Source organism: Malus domestica, chromosome 03 (genome assembly GCF_042453785.1).
Source record: "Malus domestica chromosome 03, GDT2T_hap1".
NCBI lineage: Eukaryota > Viridiplantae > Streptophyta > Magnoliopsida > Rosales > Rosaceae > Malus > Malus domestica.
In genome coordinates, this window is record NC_091663.1 from 1,979,740 (window position 1) to 1,999,039 (window position 19,300).

The 19,300-nt window shown below is 38.5% G+C and overlaps 1 protein-coding gene and 2 long non-coding RNA genes across 3 annotated transcripts; 2 read left to right on the top strand and 1 right to left on the bottom strand.

The window, feature by feature from the left end:
* The first annotated feature begins 421 nt into the window (after positions 1 to 421).
* On the top strand, positions 422 to 1,633 carry LOC103434573 (F-box/kelch-repeat protein At3g06240-like). The gene has a single exon (XM_008372933.4). The coding sequence runs from the start codon at positions 422 to 424 to the stop codon at positions 1,631 to 1,633; it is 1,212 nt and encodes a 403-aa protein (XP_008371155.3).
* Positions 1,634 to 9,001: 7,368 nt separating this feature from the next.
* LOC139194155 (uncharacterized) lies at positions 9,002 to 9,988 on the bottom strand. The gene is made up of 3 exons (XR_011578930.1): positions 9,853 to 9,988; positions 9,684 to 9,749; positions 9,002 to 9,141 (listed from the first exon to the last, which is right to left on the bottom strand). It is a non-coding gene; the product is annotated as an uncharacterized lncRNA (long non-coding RNA).
* A 4,362-nt stretch (positions 9,989 to 14,350) lies between these two features.
* LOC139194014 (uncharacterized) lies at positions 14,351 to 17,761 on the top strand. Its single transcript, XR_011578674.1, has 2 exons — positions 14,351 to 14,490; positions 17,511 to 17,761. It is a non-coding gene; the product is annotated as an uncharacterized lncRNA (long non-coding RNA).
* Positions 17,762 to 19,300: the final 1,539 nt, after the last annotated feature.

A 19,300-nucleotide genomic window follows, 5' to 3' on the forward strand; every position in this document is an offset into this window, starting at 1 on the left:
TTATTCAAGAAATACCTTTCTTGTGCTTATCCTTCAGCTAAAAAAATGCTTTTAGAATCAAAGAAGCACTTAACTATTTAATTAGAAGATGCAGGAAGCTCATCCAACGCAATCAAAACCCTAGCTTCCAACACGCTTTCTTCCTAACACAAGAACGAGACTCCGTTTCCCCACTCCAATTTTCGGCTCATCGATCAAATATTGTGAGTTCTTTATGTCTTTCTTCTTCTTCTTCTTCTTCTTTTTTCAAGAGCAGGATTATGTTGTTCTCTTCTGTTTTAGTTTTTGTTATAGCAACAGTTCCCTTGAATTTTAGTTTCTTCTTCTCAATTATAGCTAGGTTATTGTTTTGTAATTATATATATTTCCTCACCCTCGATCTCTATCAAATGTGCAGCCTAGGAATTCAAATTTTGAAACAATGGCTCACAATTTGCCTGAGGAAATCATACACGATATACTTTATAGACTACCGCCGAAATCCTTGATCATATGCACCTCGGTGTGCAAGCCATGGAACTCCATGATAAAAATTCCAAACTTTATACGCACCCACCTCAACCGTACAATCGATCTTAATAACCAGTTTGGTACCCACCTCCTCCTTGTGTACTGTGATCGTATGGTTAAACATTTTAGCAACACCAATGGTGACATTGAAGAAGAGTTATTGGAGGGGCATTACAATTTGCATTATGACAACCTTGCTTTTGATGAGTACTGCAAACTAGAATTTCCAATTGTTCCCAAGGAAGAACTGTTCAATAATGTTTTAAAGGTGGTCGGCATTTGTAATGGGCTGGTGCTTCTTGAGGATTGTAAATTTTTTTCAGGTAACACCGCCATGTTATGCAACCCATCTACGAGAAAGTCAGTGACCCTTCCTAAGCCTCATTATCCCTTCAAAGGAGATGGCGGTTATTATGATTATATTGGTTTTGGTTTTGGTTTTGACGCTGTGACTAACGACTACAAGGTTGTGAGAATTACCGTTGATGAATGGGATGATCTGAGTGTTTCATATGAGGTTTATTCACTGGCGGCAGGCTCATGGAGTGATCCTTGTTCTTTGGATCACATAAGTGGACTTGAAAGAACTTGCCAAACCGCTTTTGTTAATGGTGCTCTTCACTGGCTGGCATTCAAGCGTTTGACATATGGTGGTTCTGAAGATTTCATTTTGGCGTTTGACGTGGGCAGCGGCTCATTTCGCAGGATAATGACACCAGAGAATTTGAGAAGCTTATGTGGCGAGTACTTGTATATTTCAGGTTACGGGAAATCTATTGCTCTGTCCAAGCCTCATTACAGTAATATTGGAGAGCCTTGTCTTGATATATGGGTGATGAAAGAGTACGGCGTGGAAGAGTCGTGGACGAAGGCAACTCTATGTCCAGCAGGTCCACAAAGAGGAGTTAGCTACTTGCCATCATGTTCTAGGAAGAGTGGTGATGTAGTGTTGAAACCGATTGATGGTTATTGGAATGATGATGAAAGGTATGGATTAGCTTGTGTAGACCTTGTGAGCAAGCAACTTAAAAGTCTTGGAATTCATGGATATGGACATTTCTATGTTGAATCTTATGTTGAGAGCCTCGTCTTACTCGACAAGAAAGATGCAGTTTCTTACTGAGGAAAACAACAGGTAAGGTGGTATGACGGCTTCTGTTTAGCTGCCAAGTGATGACATAATGTGCTTCAGAAGTTTATGAAGACTTTGAATCTATTGCTTTTCTTTCTGTTTGGTAGGATATGATTGGGAATTTGGCCCCTTGTTACCATTTGCATTTCCATTGAATAGAAGTTCTTTCTCGTTGTTTCCAAACAAAGCCCAAAGTAAGGAGGCTCTCTAACTCTCTACCACCTCATGTTTTTATGATTGTAATTACAAAAATTCTATTGGAAATAGAGGAATGCTAAGGAGACTCTTCAAAGTGGGACTCTCCACCCCTTATGTTTTTGGCACAATTCTAGTGCCAAACATTATAAAACATTGTGGAAAAAATATAAGGTGGCGGAGAGTCTATAGAGAGTTCTACTTTGAAAGAGTCTCCTCAGCATTTTTCTTGAAAATATCTTTGTTCACCACCCTTAAATGATAGTAATGCTCATCACTTTATTTTTGTACTATTTGTTGAATTTAAATTTTGAAATTTGTATAGTAGATAATAAGTAGGGTGGTGAACATTACCACTACTTGATGGTAGTGAGCAAAAATGCACACAAAATTCTAGTGCCAAACATTATAAAACATTGTGGAAAAAATATAAGGTGGCGGAGAGTCTATAGAGAGTTCTACTTTGAAAGAGTCTCCTCAGCATTTTTCTTGAAAATATCTTTGTTCACCACCCTTAAATGATAGTAATGCTCATCACTTTATTTTTGTACTATTTGTTGAATTTAAATTTTGAAATTTGTATAGTAGATAATAAGTAGGGTGGTGAACATTACCACTACTTGATAGTAGTGAGCAAAAATGCACACAAAATTCTATTAATTTTTCAAATTCAACATCTTATATATTAGTCACGAATCTATCCAACTAAAACTATGAGAAACATATGTGGTTAGTGTGTAAGCGGTAGATTCACATAATGGTTAAGGCCTTTTTCTTTTATCCTCTACCTCCGAAATTCAAACCTTCTCTTCTTTTCTAAGGGTAAATTAAAATATTAATATTGCTTGTATAAAAAGAAAAAAATGTGGTCGGCTTAGTTCTTTAAAGCCATTTTATAAGTTTTCCAAAGCTTCACCAAATCAATTATTAGGCTGCTTCCAACCGAGGGTCAAATGGTTATATGACTCGTTTTAGTCCTGTCACAAAAAACCATCTCTAACTGAGGATCAAAGGGCTATAGTATGGAATGTGAAGAATTGAAATAAAATGAGGTTAGATAGTATGGAATAGTGAAAAATATGTGAGAAATGATGTAGGAAAAAAAATAGAAATTAAAAAAAAAAGTCCAAAAAATTAAAAAAAAAGCTGTTGGGCATAAAAACAAAATGTGGGCTGGGACCATAAAAAAAAGAAGGGTAAATTACACTTTTATACTTCAGGTTTGGGGTCTATTTCAATTCCTTACAACATCTTTAAAACATTTCACTTTCATACCTTACGTATTATTTTATTTCAAAATAATACATCTGTTACATTTTCCATCAATTGATCTGTTAAATGCTGACGTGGCTACCACATATATGCCACGTGTCTGCCACGTGGCAAATAAAAAAAATTAATTTAAAAAAAAAAACCTGAATTTTCTCAACAAAAAAAAAAAAAAATTGAAACCCACATATGCAAGAAGAAGAAGAAGAAGAGGGAGGAAGAAAGAAAAAGAAAAAAAAAATTGTCCCTCATCCCCCCCCCCCCAAACGACCCATAAGAAGAAGAGGAGGGAGGAAGAAAGAAAAAGAACCAAAAAAAAAAAATTGTCCCTCATCCCCCCAGCGAAGAAGAAAAAGGAGGAAAAGAAAAGAAAAAAAAAATGTCCCCCCCGGGACCCAGAAGAAGAAGAAGAAGAAAGATAACCCAAAAACCCCCTTCCTCACCCCCCACCCCCGGCGACCCTCCCCCCACCCTGACCCATCTCCCTTCCTCCTTCTTCTTCTTCTTCTTATTCTTCTTCTTCTTCTTCTTCTCCTTCTTCTTCTTCTTGTTGCAGATGTGGGTTTCTATTTTTTTTTTCTTCTTCTTCTTTCTCTTCTTCTAGGTCGCTGAGGGGAGGAGGGACAATTTTTTTTTCTTTCTTCCTCCCTCTTCTTCTTCTTCTTGCAGATGTGGGTTTCTATTTTTTTTTGTTGAGAAAATTTAGGTTTTAAAAAAAAAAATTAAAAAATTATTTTATTTGCCACGTGACAGACATTTGGCAGCGACGTCAACATTTAATAGATCAATGGCTTCTTCTTCTTCTTCTTCTTCTTGCAGATGTGGGTTTCTATTTTTTTTTTTTTTCTTCTTTCTCTTCTTCTGGGTCGCTGGGGGGAGGAGGGACAATTTTTTTTTTCTTTCTTCCTCCCTCTTCTTCTTCTTCTTGCAGATGTGGGTTTCTATTTTTTTTTTGTTGAGAAAATTCAGGTTTAAAAAAAAAATTAAAAAATTATTTTATTTGCCACGTGACAGACATTTGGCAGCCACGTCAACATTTAATAGATCAATGGATGTAAAATGTAACGGATGTATTATTTTGAAATAAAATAGTACTTAAGGTATGAAAGTGAAATGTTTTAAATATGCTGTAAGGAATTGAAATAGACCCCAAACGTGAGGTATGAAAGTGTAATTTATCCAAAAAAAAAAAGCCATAAACCCTAAAGTGGGTTGGGCAATGGAAAAGAACAAAAAAAAAAAAAAAGAAATTGGACTAGCCAGCAAGCTGGCTGGCTGGTTGAAAGTGGTCAGCCGATTGGCCCTTTCAAACTCTGTGGGACCCACAAGTCCTCTAGTCTAGCCCTCCATTAGAGATGATTTTCGGATGTTTTTTGGCCTTTTGGCCCTTTGGACTTGTCACATCCCGATTCGGGCTCCACCACATCCTGAGCTCGACTCTGCCGTAACACAATATTGTCCGCTTTGGGCATCGACCACGCCCTCACGGTTTTGCTTCTGAGAACTCACACGAGAACTTCCCAGTGGGTCACCCATCCTGGGATTTTTCTCGTGCGATCTCGCTTAACTTCGGAGTTCCTATGGAACCCGAAGCCAGTGAGCTCCCAAAAAGCCTCATGCTATATGGAGGTGGGCATGTACATATAAGGCACATCATCCCCTCTCCGTTGATCGATGTGGGATGTTACAATCCAACCACTTTAGAGGTCCAACGTCATTGTCGGCACACTCGCACTACACAGCAGAGTGGCTCTCTAATACCAAATTGTCACATCTCGACCTGGGTTCCACCACATCCAGGGCTCGACTCCACCGTAGCATGATATTATCCGTTTTGGGCCCCGACCACGCCCTCACGGTTTTGCTTTTGGAAACTCACATGAGAACTTTGATGAGTAGATTTTATATTATATATTTTACCCTAATCTTAGTATATTTTGGTTAATATTTTGGAATAATTTTGATGCTTTGAATTATATTTTCAATATAGGACTTTCGACTTCCTCTGGAGCAAAACAAGATCAAATGGATGAATTTTGGAGTAATTCCAGTTGGAGGACGTTCGTAAGTCACTTAGCTTGATCGTATTTCCACCAAGCGGTTATTTTGTGGCGATAAAATAAAGGAGCGATGCGCAGTGCTGGAAAATGACGTTTTTGGGCTTAAATTGCGTTTTTGGAGCCTAAGATGAAATCGGATGGGTTCGTGGCCTTTTGGAGAAGTGTTCAGAATATTCCCAACATTAAATCTAGCTATATTAGGCTAGTTTTGGAGCAGCTTATGTGTCCAAAACGTGGCTGTTCGGATTTTAGACGAATTTTACCATTTAATTTAGGATTATGTTTCCTATTTTTATTTTATTATTAATTTTTAGTTTTCTAGGGGGAATAAAGGACCTGTTTTTAGGGTTTGTGGGGGGGGGGGCTTGGCAGATTTATTGCTTGGCCGTCTACCATTTTTCTGGACGCTTTATTTTATGCAACTTTGGAGACAGAGAGAATTGCTAGGGTTTTGGAGATTTTCTACTTGAAGGTGTTTTCAATCCTTTTCTTAATAATATTTTCTATGATTTCAATTATGAATATGCATAACTAATTTCTTTTGCTAGGGCGAAACCTTGAGCCTTAACATGAATATATGATTTTTATTTAATTGCTTATGATTGATTGCATGCATACTTTGAATTGTTAATCACCGGGATAAAAACGATCTAATTGTCTTAACGCCTGATCACCATTAGGATCTTTAGAAAAGTAATTTGATGCAATTTTGATCGGAAGGTTCCCTGAAATTGACGCTGGCTTTTTGTGATTAATAATTGTAATTTCACTTAGGATAACCACCACGTCTAAAGGGTTGCATAGTTTTTCAAAAGGTTTTTATAAAGCATAATGAGTCTTTCATGTTCAGATTTGATCCGAACGTCCGAACGGGTTGCATGTTAGATATACGTTATATGTTGGAGGTTCCAAGTAGAATATGAATTAGGAAAATCTAACCTTCAAAGTGGCATATGTAGATCACAAGTAATTGGTAAAAGTTCATAGGATTGCTAGGTGATGGTGGAACCCTTGCTTTCTTAATTTGATTTCTCCCAAAACTGTTTTCTTTTCCCTATCAAACTTCCTAGTGGGTCACCCATCCTGGGATTGCTCTCGTGCGATCTCGCTTAACTTCGGAGTTCATATGGAACCCGAAATCAGTAAGCTCCCAAAAGGCCTCATGCTATATGGAGGTGGACATGTACATATAAGGTACATCACCCCTTATCATTTGATCGATGTGGGATATTACAGAACCCTTCGGTTGGAGATAGCCTTACATTCCGGTTTTTTTTAGACCCTTTGACTTTATATGGTCAAATGCACTCAAATTGGACACTACGAACCAATTCTATAGTGGCATTCTATTTTAATAACATAATATTATATGAAGTTAGATTAATATTTGACATTATATTATTAGACCGAAAGTAGTATCATTAGACCGAAACTGGCGTCGTTAGACCGAGACGCCACATTGACTCCTTAACGTCCATACATCTAGGCCACCCTCCAAAATAGGGGGCCAAAGTAGAAGTTGTAGAAATTAGATAAATTATAGCGGTAAAGTTAATCATTAATCCCTGTATAAACACAAGATGAAGGCATTTAAATCTCCAACGGGCATATAAATACAGAGACGGAGATACACAGGATCTTCCTTCTCTAGGGTTTGTGCCGATGCCTTTCCCTCACCTACAGAAGGCAACGCCCTAGAACCCTGAAAGCCTCCATTTTTTTTCGGCTCAGCAACGCCGCAAAAGTGTTAGAGAAGGAGTCTTATACAAGCAAATCGTTTATCCTGAGGTTTAAGAGTTATTATTGTAATATAATTCTGATTGTATTCATGTTTTATAGAGATCCTTACTTGTAACTAAGTCTACTCATTTATATAATTGTACCTTTGTGCTATGAATATAATTATCAGATTATAATTTCTATAAGAAGGACAAGCCTCGCTTCCTTAATTCCAATCTTAAGTCCAATTTTCGGCTCATCGAATTTGTGAGTTTCTAAAGTCTTTTCTTCTTTTTGTGGTGTTTTTTTATTAGAAGAGCTTATTTCCTATAACAATGGTGGATTTGGATATAGTGTTCGTTTCTTCAGATGGATTTTGATTTTATTTATTTATTTATGGAGTGGAGATATTTGGATATTTGGTTACTCTACTGTTAAAACAGTTGCCTTGATCTTTACTGCATTTCAATTACAGTTAACGTAATAATTTCCAAAGCAAACCTAATGCAAGGATATTTGGTTGCTCTACTGTTAAAGCAGCTAGCTGTTTGATCTTTGCTACTCTATATACTGCCAATTGGTTTTATGGTGGAACCTAACGTTTTTCATGGTATCAGAGTAGGTTGTCCTACGTATGAAGCTAAATGGCCACAGGCGCTCTACGTCACCTCATTGTGTTGTCCACGTGATAGGCTTGAAAATTCGCTACGTGAGTGGGCGTGTTGAGAATGAATCCCACATTGTATGGCCTTATAAGAGGTTGGGCTACTCCTTATATTGTCAATTGGTTTTATAGTGAAACATAAACCTTCTCCACAAATATTCTGATTCCTAATGTCTCTTTTCTCTTTTTATTTCTTTTTTCAAGAGCAGGATTTTGTAGTTCTCTTCTGTTTTAGGTTTTGTTATAACAACATTTCCCTTGAATTTTAGTTTCTTCTTCTCAATTATATTTATGTGGGTTTTTATCACAAATGGTTCTTAAAATTAACCTACCCCATCAAAATGGTCCATGAAATTGAAAATCAATCAATGTAGTCTCTGAAAATGGGTGTCGCAAATCAATCTAGTCATTCCGTTACAATTCCGTCAAAATTTCTATTAAGTGATGACATGACACATAACTGGACCCTACAAGTCTAATTAAATATTGACACGCCCCGATCCTGATATTCCCCGAATATCAGGATAGGCACGTGGTGGCCGACACCTGAGGTGACGAAAGCCATTTATTGAAATACAAGAGAAATGATTAGGAGAAACACGCACGATTAAACATCTGAATCCAAAGGGAGTTACAAACAAAGTTTAGGGAAATATCTAGAGTGCGCAAAACACGTTCGAAGTCAAGATCACAAAAGGAAAGATCATTACAAATATTACATAAGTGGAAGATAGACTGCTACTGGTAGGAGAATGCCTCGTAGTTCTCGTTCCTAAGACCTGAATGGGGGCTCAAAACAAGGGTGAGTGGACCAAGTTTATATACATACATAATACGAAAATAATTATAAACATACTAACCCCCACAGTTAAGATAATGAAAACTACTAAATAATAAGTGATAGGTTTCTCAAAACCTCTAGCATGCCATAAAAATAATTCATATATCTCTCTGCAATCAATCCCAGAAAATCATATCAGAAATTGTATCAGGAAGCATAACACAAGTTGTGCTGCTAGTGAGTGCACTGAATAATAATACTCCTAACCCAATGCCTGCACCTCAGTCTTTATGCCCGTAGCCAGAGATATCTCCCTCCTGGCCCAATGCTTGTCACTGTGTCCCTCAGCCTTTCGCTAGGGATTATTTCTCCCGGCCTCAATGCCAACACCAGATCCTCACCCCAGGCGGCATATTGTTCACTAGGTACGCACAAAACATAATTCATCTCTAAAATACAACTTCGTAGCATAAATTCATCGATCCTCTATACTACGAAGAGGTGTTCGAAAGTCATTTGAAACACATTCTTAGCATCCTATCATCATCGATCAGATAGTCTACCAGAATGAGGGTTCTATAGAAAATACAATATAATGAAAATAGTTCAAAATATATATAATCAATCATAATTAAATCATCATGCTTCCTGTAAAGTATTCCTCAAATCAATAATTCTGCAAGGCATGCTATTAAATTATGCAATTCTATCAATAAAACATGCAATTTTCGAAGGTGGTCCACTCACAGATACTCCGAAGCAGCAGAATTGTGCGGAAAATGATTAAGGAAGTCTCCACTAGCAACTTCACCTAAGCACGAAAATGTACAACTTAATCAAACTACCCAAACAATATAATTCTAGGAAATGGAAATGGGCCTTGGATTTGGATAGGTAGGTGGTTTGGGCTTGAGCCCAACCCATACTTATCAACACACACACACATGCAAAGCATGCACTGCTCACACACACTTGCATATACATATACATATATAAACACACACACACACACACACACACGGCATGCATAAGCATGCACTGCACACACACATTTGCATATATATAAATACATATATGAACACACACACACACACACGGCATGCATAAGCATGCACCGCACACACACATTTGCATATATATATATATATAAATACATATATAAACGCGCGCACACACACACACAGCCAGTTCGCACACACACACACACCTGCACCACGTACACACTGCACAAACACACACTCACGAACTCGCCGGAGTTCGTCGTCGGAACCGGACATGCATGCCCAAGGGATGGCAAGGGTTAGGGCTTGAATAAAGGGTTCTAAAACTTCACAAATATACCTAAGAACTCACCTGGACGCACTGCAGCAGGTTTTGGGAAGAGATGGACCTCGAACTCGTCGGAGTTCGTCGTCGGAGCTAGATTATTGACACAGAGAAAAACTGAGATCAAAACCCTTGAGTTTTGTCATAAAACCAACATGCATAACCCAGAAATTTTAAGAAGGAACACAATCCTCACCTGGGTTCGAGTTTTAGAGCTTTGAAGCTCTCGGCTTCAATGGCAGAAAACCCCACGGTGCTCATATGGCGCATGCAAGGGTACCATTGAGTTCGTTAGGTCTCAAGGATTCCAAATATATGGTTTTTGGGGTTTGATTTGTGAGGGAAGTGAGGTGAAAGCTAGAGAGAAGCTATCGGAGCTTAGAGAGTGTGAGAAAGAGAGAGAAGAAACCGAAAGAGAGAGAGAGCACTGAGATTGAAAATTGTTTCGGGAAGAGAGGGAAGAAAAGAGGGTTCTGAGAACTGCCACATGGCAGTTTAAGGACAATAACATTTCTAGATCAAGGGTTAGGATTAAAAGAGAAAAAGGGACTAAATTGATAGATAACAAATATGTTCCAAGGGAAAAATAGAAATAGTATGAAAATATGGGGGTGGGGTTTAACAAATATGCCACGTGGATTAAAAATATTTAAATTAAAAAACATTTTTTATTTTTTGTATAATTAAAAACTTAAAAATAAAAAAAAAAGAAGACCAGCGCATCTTCTTCTCCTCCCAATTGAACACAATCACACCTGCATTACACCCAAACCCCTCCTCACGATTTTAATTGCCAATACATCAACAACTTCGAAGAGTTCGGTGATGGAATTGATATAACAATGAGCCAAAAAATTAGCTATTGCTTCACCCCATCATCTACTGCTTCTCCAAACCCGTCATCACCTCCTCCAGCATAGCCACCACCTTCTCCACCAGCTGCCTCTCCTTCGGCTACGTCAGAACACCCACTAGATGCGCTTCCCCACCACCTCCATCAGAGGGTTCCCCCTCCCAAATCTTCCCCAACACCTCCAGCAGAAGCCTCACCTCACCTCCACCTAAATCCACAGAGTCCCCACCTCCTCTAGCTGATGTCCCGCCCCCTTCGTCCGATTCTCCACTAGCACCACAAGGAGAAGCACCAGAAAAATATCCTCCATCCCCCACCGTCACACCTCCTCCATCTGGTTCCAAATCTGCTCCTCCACCAGCTAATAACTCAATAACTCATCCCTTGCGCCCACGATGCAGTCACCACCTCCTTCTGTCCCTTCACCCCCTGGTACTTCGCTCCTTTAACTTCCCTATTAATTGAGAAATTAATGCAATAAGAAAGGATTTGGGTGTGGTTGTGTTCGGGTGGGAGGAGAAGAAGATTGACTGATCTTCCTTTTTTTTTTTTTATATTAATTATTTAAATATTTTTAATTCATGTGGTAATATTTAATTAGACTTGTGGGACCTAATTATGTGCCATGTCATCACATAACGGAATTTTTGACGGAAATGTAACGAAACAATTAGATTGATTTGTGACATCTATTTTCAGGGACTACATTGATTGATTTTCAATTTTAGTGACCATTTTAATGAAGTTGGTCAATTTCAGGGATCATTTGTGATAAAAACCCTATCTAGGTTATTGTTTTGTAATTATATATATTTCCTCACTTACTCTATCTCTATGAAATCTACAGCCTGGGAATTTAAATTTTGAAATAATGGCTCACAATTTGCCTGAGGAAATCGTACATGATATACTATAGGCCTAATCGGATAAACGATCCCTGTGGTGATAAGGTAATCAGAAAGTAGCTCCCGTGGTAAAAAAATTAGGATTTAAACCCTCGTGGTGTAATCCGTTAGCAAATTTAGTCCAAAAGTGATTTTTCCATTAAAAGTCTGTTATATGCAAGGGTAAAAATGTACATTGATGTGTGTCTTCTTCTTCATAGTCTCATAGAACACCGGGAGTATTTAAAACCTCAAAAGCCATCATTCAGCCAAGAAAATTACGACATGGCCCGAGTATTTTCCTTGATCAGGGAATGCTACTGAATCAAAAGCTGAGAGCTCTGAATCTTGAGAGGAAGCTTCATAAAGCTGGCGGGTTAAGCAGTGGTTAGCATCACTAGGACTAGGGGTAGTTTGTTAGGATTTTCCAGAGGAAAAGTCTGAGTAAGTTCCAGTTGGTGAATCTGACCATGAAGAAGCTCAACGACATGGGTGCCAATGCAGTAGGGTATAAATGTACATTTTTACCCTTGCATATAACAGACATTTAATGGAAAAATCAATTTTGGACTAAATTTGCTAACAGACTACACCACGAGGGTTTAAATCCTAATTTTTTTACCACGGGGGCTACTTTCCGATTACCTTATCACTACGGGGACCGTTTATCCGATTAGACCTATACTATATAGACTACCGCCTAAATCTTTGATCAGGTGCGCCTCAGTGTGCAAGCCATGGAACTCCATCACCTCAACCGTACAATCTCTCTTAATACCCAGTTTGGCACCCAAGTCCGCTTACTCCACTGTTCCTAGAGCTATTCTTTCCAGCAATGTCAACGTTCGCGCAGACGAGCCAAGGGAAGAGCATTACAATTTGCACTATGACAACCATGCTTTTGATGAGTACTGCAAGCTAGAATTTCCAATTGTTCCCAAGATGAATAAATTTCATCGCGTGGTTGGAATTTGTAATGGGCTGGTGTTCCTTACTGATGATAAGGACCGTTTAGGTTACACATTCAAGTTATGCAACCCGTCTATAAGAGAGTCAGTGACACTCCCTAAGCCTCATCTATCCTTCGAGACAATTGACCCGTACTACGCTTGTATTGGTTTTGGTTTTGGTTTTGATGCTGTGACTAATGACTACAAGGTTGTGAGACTTGTCATTGATCTATGTGAGGGTATGAATACTTTTTATGAGGTTTATTCACTAGCTGGAGGCTCATGGAGTGATCCTCGTCCTTTGGATCTTGCACGTTTAGTTATGAATCCTCGAAAACCCCATGCTTTTGTTAATGGGGCTATTCATTTTGAGGCATGGCGCCCTTTGACAACCATGCTTTTGATGAGTACTGCAAGCTAGAATTTCCAATTGTTCCCAAGATGAATAAATTTCTTCGCGTGGATGGAATTTGTAATGGCCTGGTGTTCCTTGCTGATGATAACGACCGTTTAGGTTACACATTCATGTTATGCAACCCGTCTATCAGAAAGTCAGTGACACTTCCTAAGCCTCATCTATCCTTCAAGCCAATAGGCCGGTACCATGCTTGTATTGGTTTTGGTTTTGACGCTGTGACTAATGACTACAAGGTTGTCAGACTTATCACTGATCAATGTGAGGATCCAAATACTTTTTATGAGGTTTATTCACTTGCTGGTGGCTCATGGAGTGAGCCTCGTTCTTTGGATCACGTACGTGAAGTTACAGATCCTCGTAAACCCCAGGCTTTTGTTAATGGAGCCATTCATTGGTAGGCATGTCGCCGTTTGAAAAATGGGGATTATGAAGATTTCATTTTGGCATATGACTTGGGCAGCGATTCATTTCGTGGGATAATGGCACCAAAGAGTTTCCATAGCTCATGGACCTCGCAGTTGTTTGTTTCAGGTGACGGTAAATCCATTGCTTTGTTTCAGCCTTATTTGACGAATACTGAAAAGCTTTGTTTTAATATATGGGTGATGAAAGAATATGGCAAGGAAGAGTCATGGACCAAATTGACAACTCTAATGGCGCGTTTACTAATCCGTAATCAAATTGAGAGGAATTTGATTGAGGGGGAATTGGATTGAGGAGGAATTGAAATGAGGTGGAATCAGAATCAGATTCCTGTTGAAGTTGTTTACTAAAACTGTCATGAATCGGAGTAGGAATGATGTTGAGTCCATATAAGTTGTTTACTAATTCATTTCAATCGGAATGAAAACTAGGTTGATTACTATATTGCCCTTACATAAATAAATTATTTTCATACTAATAATTTAATTAAATTCTTAATTAAATTTATATAATAAAATTCATCTATATAAGCATGTATAAATAGGTTTTATTTATTTATTAAAAGATGGCAAAAATGATATTGAGTCTATATAAGTTGTTTACTAATTCACTTCAATCGGAATGAAAACTAAGTTGATGACTAAATTGCCCTTACATAAATAAATTATTTTCATACTAATTAATTAAATTAAATTCTTAATTAAATTTATATAATAAAATTATCTATATAAAAAAATATAAATAGGTTTTATTTATTTATTAAAAATGACATAATGAGTGTCAAATGAAGGGCAATGTTGGGATAATAAGAAACAAGTGAGGGCATAATTGGAATAAAATATGCATTCCTGATTCCCTTGCCCTTAGGGAATTCAAATACCTCACAAAACTAGGGAATCCGGTTCCTCCAATTTCAGGAATTGGATTCCTTGTTTCGTGTGGGCTCCACCACTTTTTTGATTCCTTAATATTTAGTAAACACTGGAATACTCCGTAATCGGAATTCAATTCCCTTTCTTTATTCCGATTACCCTTACGTAAACATGCCATAAGTCCATCAGGTCCACAAAGAGGAGTTCGCTACAGGCCATTATGTTTTAGGAAGTGTGGTCATGTAGTGTTGGCACCAACTTATGGTTATTGGGATGATACTGGTAGGCATGAATTAGTTTGTCTCGACCTTATGAGCAAGCAATTTAAAAATCTTGGAATTCATGGACATAGATATTACTATGCTGAATCTTATGTTGAGAGCCTCGTCTTACTTGACAAGACCAATGCAGTTTCTTACTGAGGAGAAGAACAGGTAAGGTGATAGCATTGGTTTTTCTTTGGTTTTCATTTTCTTCTTGTTTCTAACGCTTATACCTCCAAACTCCAACTGACTTTGACATGATATGACCATTAGATTCTGGCATCGGAACAAAGTTTGTTATGCATTTGTTGCTTGAATTATTCTTGCCCTGTAATTGGTTGCTTATTTTACATTCATGAAATGGACATTGAACCGAAGTGGTGATTGAAGATACTTCAAAAACCACCAATGTGGGACGATTAATGATAGCAGGACGTACTAGTAGTGATAACTCTAATAAATGTTATTTGCCCGTGAAATCACAGGGAACTCTTCTTTCTACATTGTTGCCTTTCAAGGTGCAGACTATGTAATACTTGCTGCTTGATAGTAGCATGTTTATCTTTGCAAATCATTTACGTTTTGGATATACCTATATTGAACATTGGTTATTGTTGTCCATCATATTAGGACAGATGATACATCATCCATTTCTGTTAATGATAAATAGTTTGGAAAAACTAAATGTAGTTAGTTTTGTTATTAGTTGTGGTTAGTTAGGATTGTACAAGTTTAGTTAAGGAAGCTAAGGGTATAAATGTAAAGAGCCAAAGGCTATATAAATGTACATCCATGTAATTGTTTATTCAGTCAATGAAATACAATCTTACAGAAGAAGATTTGTTTCTCTTTATGGTATCAGAGCAAGAGCTGTATATTTTTGGGCTACAGTCTTCAACACAAAGGCTATCGCTGTTTTGATCCTATTGACAACCGAGTCTACATCTCTAGACATGTAATCTTTCATGAAGACGCATATCCTTTTCAGTCCCTGCCTCTTCATTACTCTCGGTCAGCCACTGCTTCTCCAGTTTCTTCTTCTTCCATGGACCTTTACTTTAGCAAGTTTACTCAACCTGCTAATCCAGGTGCTGCTACCTCATCTTCCTCTAGCCCGAGGTCTCTTTCTTCACCGGGTGCTTCTCATCCTGCCTCTATGCCTGCAAGTCCTGCTGTATCACCAACTGCAAATCCTGATGTCTCACCACCTGCATCTCTGCCTGCAAGTCCTGATGTATCACCACCTGTGCCACGCCCTCTTCCCATTTCTGTTAATGTTCATCCTATGATTACTAGATCTAAGGCAGGAATTTACAAACCTGAGGCTTATGCAGCAACTAAACATCCACTCCCAGTTCCTCTTGATTTTGTTCCAAGCACCTATTTACAAGCGTCTAAGTATGCTCATTGGAGGGCTGCTATGCAGGATGAATATAATGCATTACTATCTACAGGGACTTGGTCTCTAGTTCCTTCTCATTCCACTCAAAATGTCGTCGGCTGCAAGTGGGTGTTTCGTGTCAAGACAAAAGCTGATGGTACTGTTGATCGATACAAAGCCCGACTAGTGGCCAAGGGCTTTCATCAGCAAGAGGGAATTGATTTCCAAGAAACCTTTAGTCCGGTTGCTAAACCGGTTACCATTCGAATTCTGCTTACTCTTGCTGTTCAACACAATTGGTTCTTAAATCAATTAGATATTAGCAACGCCTTTCTTCATGGTGACTTAAAAGAGGTTGTTTACATGCAACAACCCCATGGTTTCATTGATCCTCTCTTTCCAGATCATGTATGCAAGCTCAGAAAATCGTTGTATGGACTCAAACAAGCGCCTCGCGCTTGGTTTGATAAACTGTTTCAAGCATTACATGCTCTTGGTTTCACCCAATCCTCCTCTGATGCATCTTTATTTGTATTGAATGGTCCTCAGTTGGTTATAGTTCTTGTGTATGTGGATGACATTCTTGTCACTGGGCCTAACTCCACTCTCTGTCATCAGTTTATTCAGCAGCTAAGTGACAGATTTCCAGTGAAGGATCTTGGTCCTTTACACTATTTTTTGGGGTTGGAAGTTCAGAGGTCTTCCCACGGGATCTTTCTTCATCAAACAAAATATTTACTTGATCTTCTCCAGCGGACAAATATGGAGGGTGCAAAGCCTTGCTGCACACCTCTTGGCTCTCAAAAACTGGATCACAGTGGGTCACTTCTCTCCAATCCGACTGAATATCGGTCTCTTGTTGGAGGTCTTCAATACCTCACCTGGACTAGACCGGACATTGCTTTTGCTGTTAATCAGTTATGTCAATTCATGCATGCTCCGCGTGATCACCACTTTCAGGCCGCTAAAAGAGTCCTCCGTTTTCTCAAAGGTTCTTTTTCCCAAGGACTGTGGTTTACCAAAGGTTCTGTTGCTCTCTCTGCCTACTCAGATGCTGATTGGGCTGGCTGCACATTTGATCGGCGGTCGACTACTGGTTATTGTGTTTTTCTTGGCTCTAATCTCATCAGCTGGAGTGCCAAGAAACAAAGCAATGTTGCTCGTTCTTCTACAGAAGCCGAATATCGGTCTCTGGCTCACACAGCTGCAGAACTCACTTGGGTCTGCAAAATTCTTCGTGACCTTCACTGTTCTATTCCTAAACTGCCTACTCTGTGGTGTGATAACATCTCCGCCATTTCCTTAGCTTCAAATCCTGTTTTCCATGCTCGCACTAAGCATGTCGAGATTGACTACCACTACATTAGAGAACTGGTTTTAGCTCATCTGCTTAAAGTGCAGTTTGTGTGCAGTGTTGATCAATTGGCTGATCTACACACCAAGTCCTTGTCCAAAACCAGATTCCGCTACTTGTGTTCCAAGCTTCCTCTTGGCATCACTTCTGATTCCTCCTCTCGCTTGAGGGGGTGTATTAGGACAGATGATACATCATCCATTTCTGTTAATGATAAATAGTTTGGAAAAACTAAATGTAGTTAGTTTTGTTATTAGTTGTGGTTAGTTAGGATTGTACAAGTTTAGTTAAGGAAGCTAAGGGTATAAATGTAAAGAGCCAAAGGCTATATAAATGTACATCCATGTAATTGTTTATTCAGTCAATGAAATACAATCTTACAGAAGAAGATTTGTTTCTCTTTACATCAAGCACAGCTCGTTGAAGCATAATTGTATTCATTCATCCTCCATGTAGGTCGAAAATGGGGCAGATAACCTTCAAGACTTTTACGATGTCTTCTCAGTAGCTGCGTAGTGCTAGCCTTGCTGTGTAGTGCTAGCCTTTCAAGTGATTGAAAGAGTACCTTTCTGTTTGCTAGGAGATGTTTGGGATTTGGTAACCTTCTTATTTAACTATCTGTAATTTCGAGTTTCGACTAGAAAAAGGACATCACTTGTAATCGGGATTTTCTGCCGTCCCTTAATGATGAATATCCTGTCACTAAATATGCTCTTGGTTAGAAATAACCATTGTTTCCCTTTAATTTGTTCGGTTTACACTCGTAGAAAAGTTGCTTATTACATTCTGCAAAGATTTGATGTTGTTTTGATCCCCTTGTTAACCCCAGCTCTGTGCTTTGCATATGTTGGTGACAAATGTTAAGTGCATTGTATCCTTTTCTTGATTACAAACCTTCATCTTGATGTCCTTTCTTGTGAAGCTTGCACCTCCGATAGCCGAGAAAAACTTTCATATCTCGAGATCGTAGCTCGAATGTTTCCATCTCTGCTCTTTCCTTCAGTAAGTGTAATAGTACTCCAAAAGGTATTATCAATGTCAAATTGCCACATAAGGCATCAAATATCATTTTGATGTTTGAAAATTAATAGCTTCCTTTAGAGATGGTCTTAGTTGCCGTGGTTCTGGGGTTTTTAGGGACCGATATTTATACTAGCCAAAAAGTTAGAGTTTCCATCCATAAAGTAAGCCTAAAAGCCCTCTTTCTTGGTTTCCAAGTAGAATATCATAATCACATTCAATTGAGGACTCCATCAATCCTACTTAGAATATAAGACACTTGATCAAATCACAATCTACATTATTATCAAAGTATACATTCCTATTCAATATAGAAACCACTTAAATGTTGATTCATATTGGATAAATCCGACATTTCACTCACCCAATTACCTACAGAAACCGATGCCCTAGAGCCTAGAAAGCGTCCTCCAACAACGTGACTCGCTTCCTCAGCTGCATTTTCCGGCTCACAGAATATTGTGAGTTTCTGAAGCCTTTTTTTAATTAAAAAAAATATATATATATATATCCTTTTTGGGTTTTTCAGATGGGTTTTGATTTTTCTCATATATAAAGTGGAGATGTTTGGTTTCATCTGCAATTTTTTTAGTTTTTAAAATGAATGTTGCTCGGCTGTTAAAACACTTGCCTTGATTTTTACTTCTTTTCCATTTTAGATTATTTTTTTAATTAATTCCCTCTTGTTTTATCTGTATGGAAATTGCAGCTTGGGATTTGAAAATTTGAAGCAATGATTCACAAATATCCTGTTTAGATAACCTACTAAATCATTGATCAGATGCACCTCAGTGTGCAAGTCATGGAACTCCATGATAAAAAATCCCAGCTTTATTCGCACCCAACTCAGCCGTACAATCAATCTTAATAACCAGTCTGACGCCCACCGCCTCCTTCTGTACCGTGTTCGTACAGCGCCAATCGAGGAGCATTGCAATTTGCGTTATGACAACCTTGCCTTCAACGAGTACTCCAAGCTGGAATTTCCAATTCTTCCCAGGGAAGAACTGTGCAATAAGTTTCTACGTGTGGTCGGTGTTTGTATGGGCTGGTGTTCCTTGCTGATGATAAGGAATATTTAGGTTACATGTTCATGTTATGGAACCCGTCAATAAGAAAGTCAGTGACCCTTCCTAAGCCTCGTCTTACCTTCGAGACAATTAGCATGTATTATGCTTGTATTGGTATTGGTTTTGGTTTCGATGCTGTGACTAATGACTACAAGG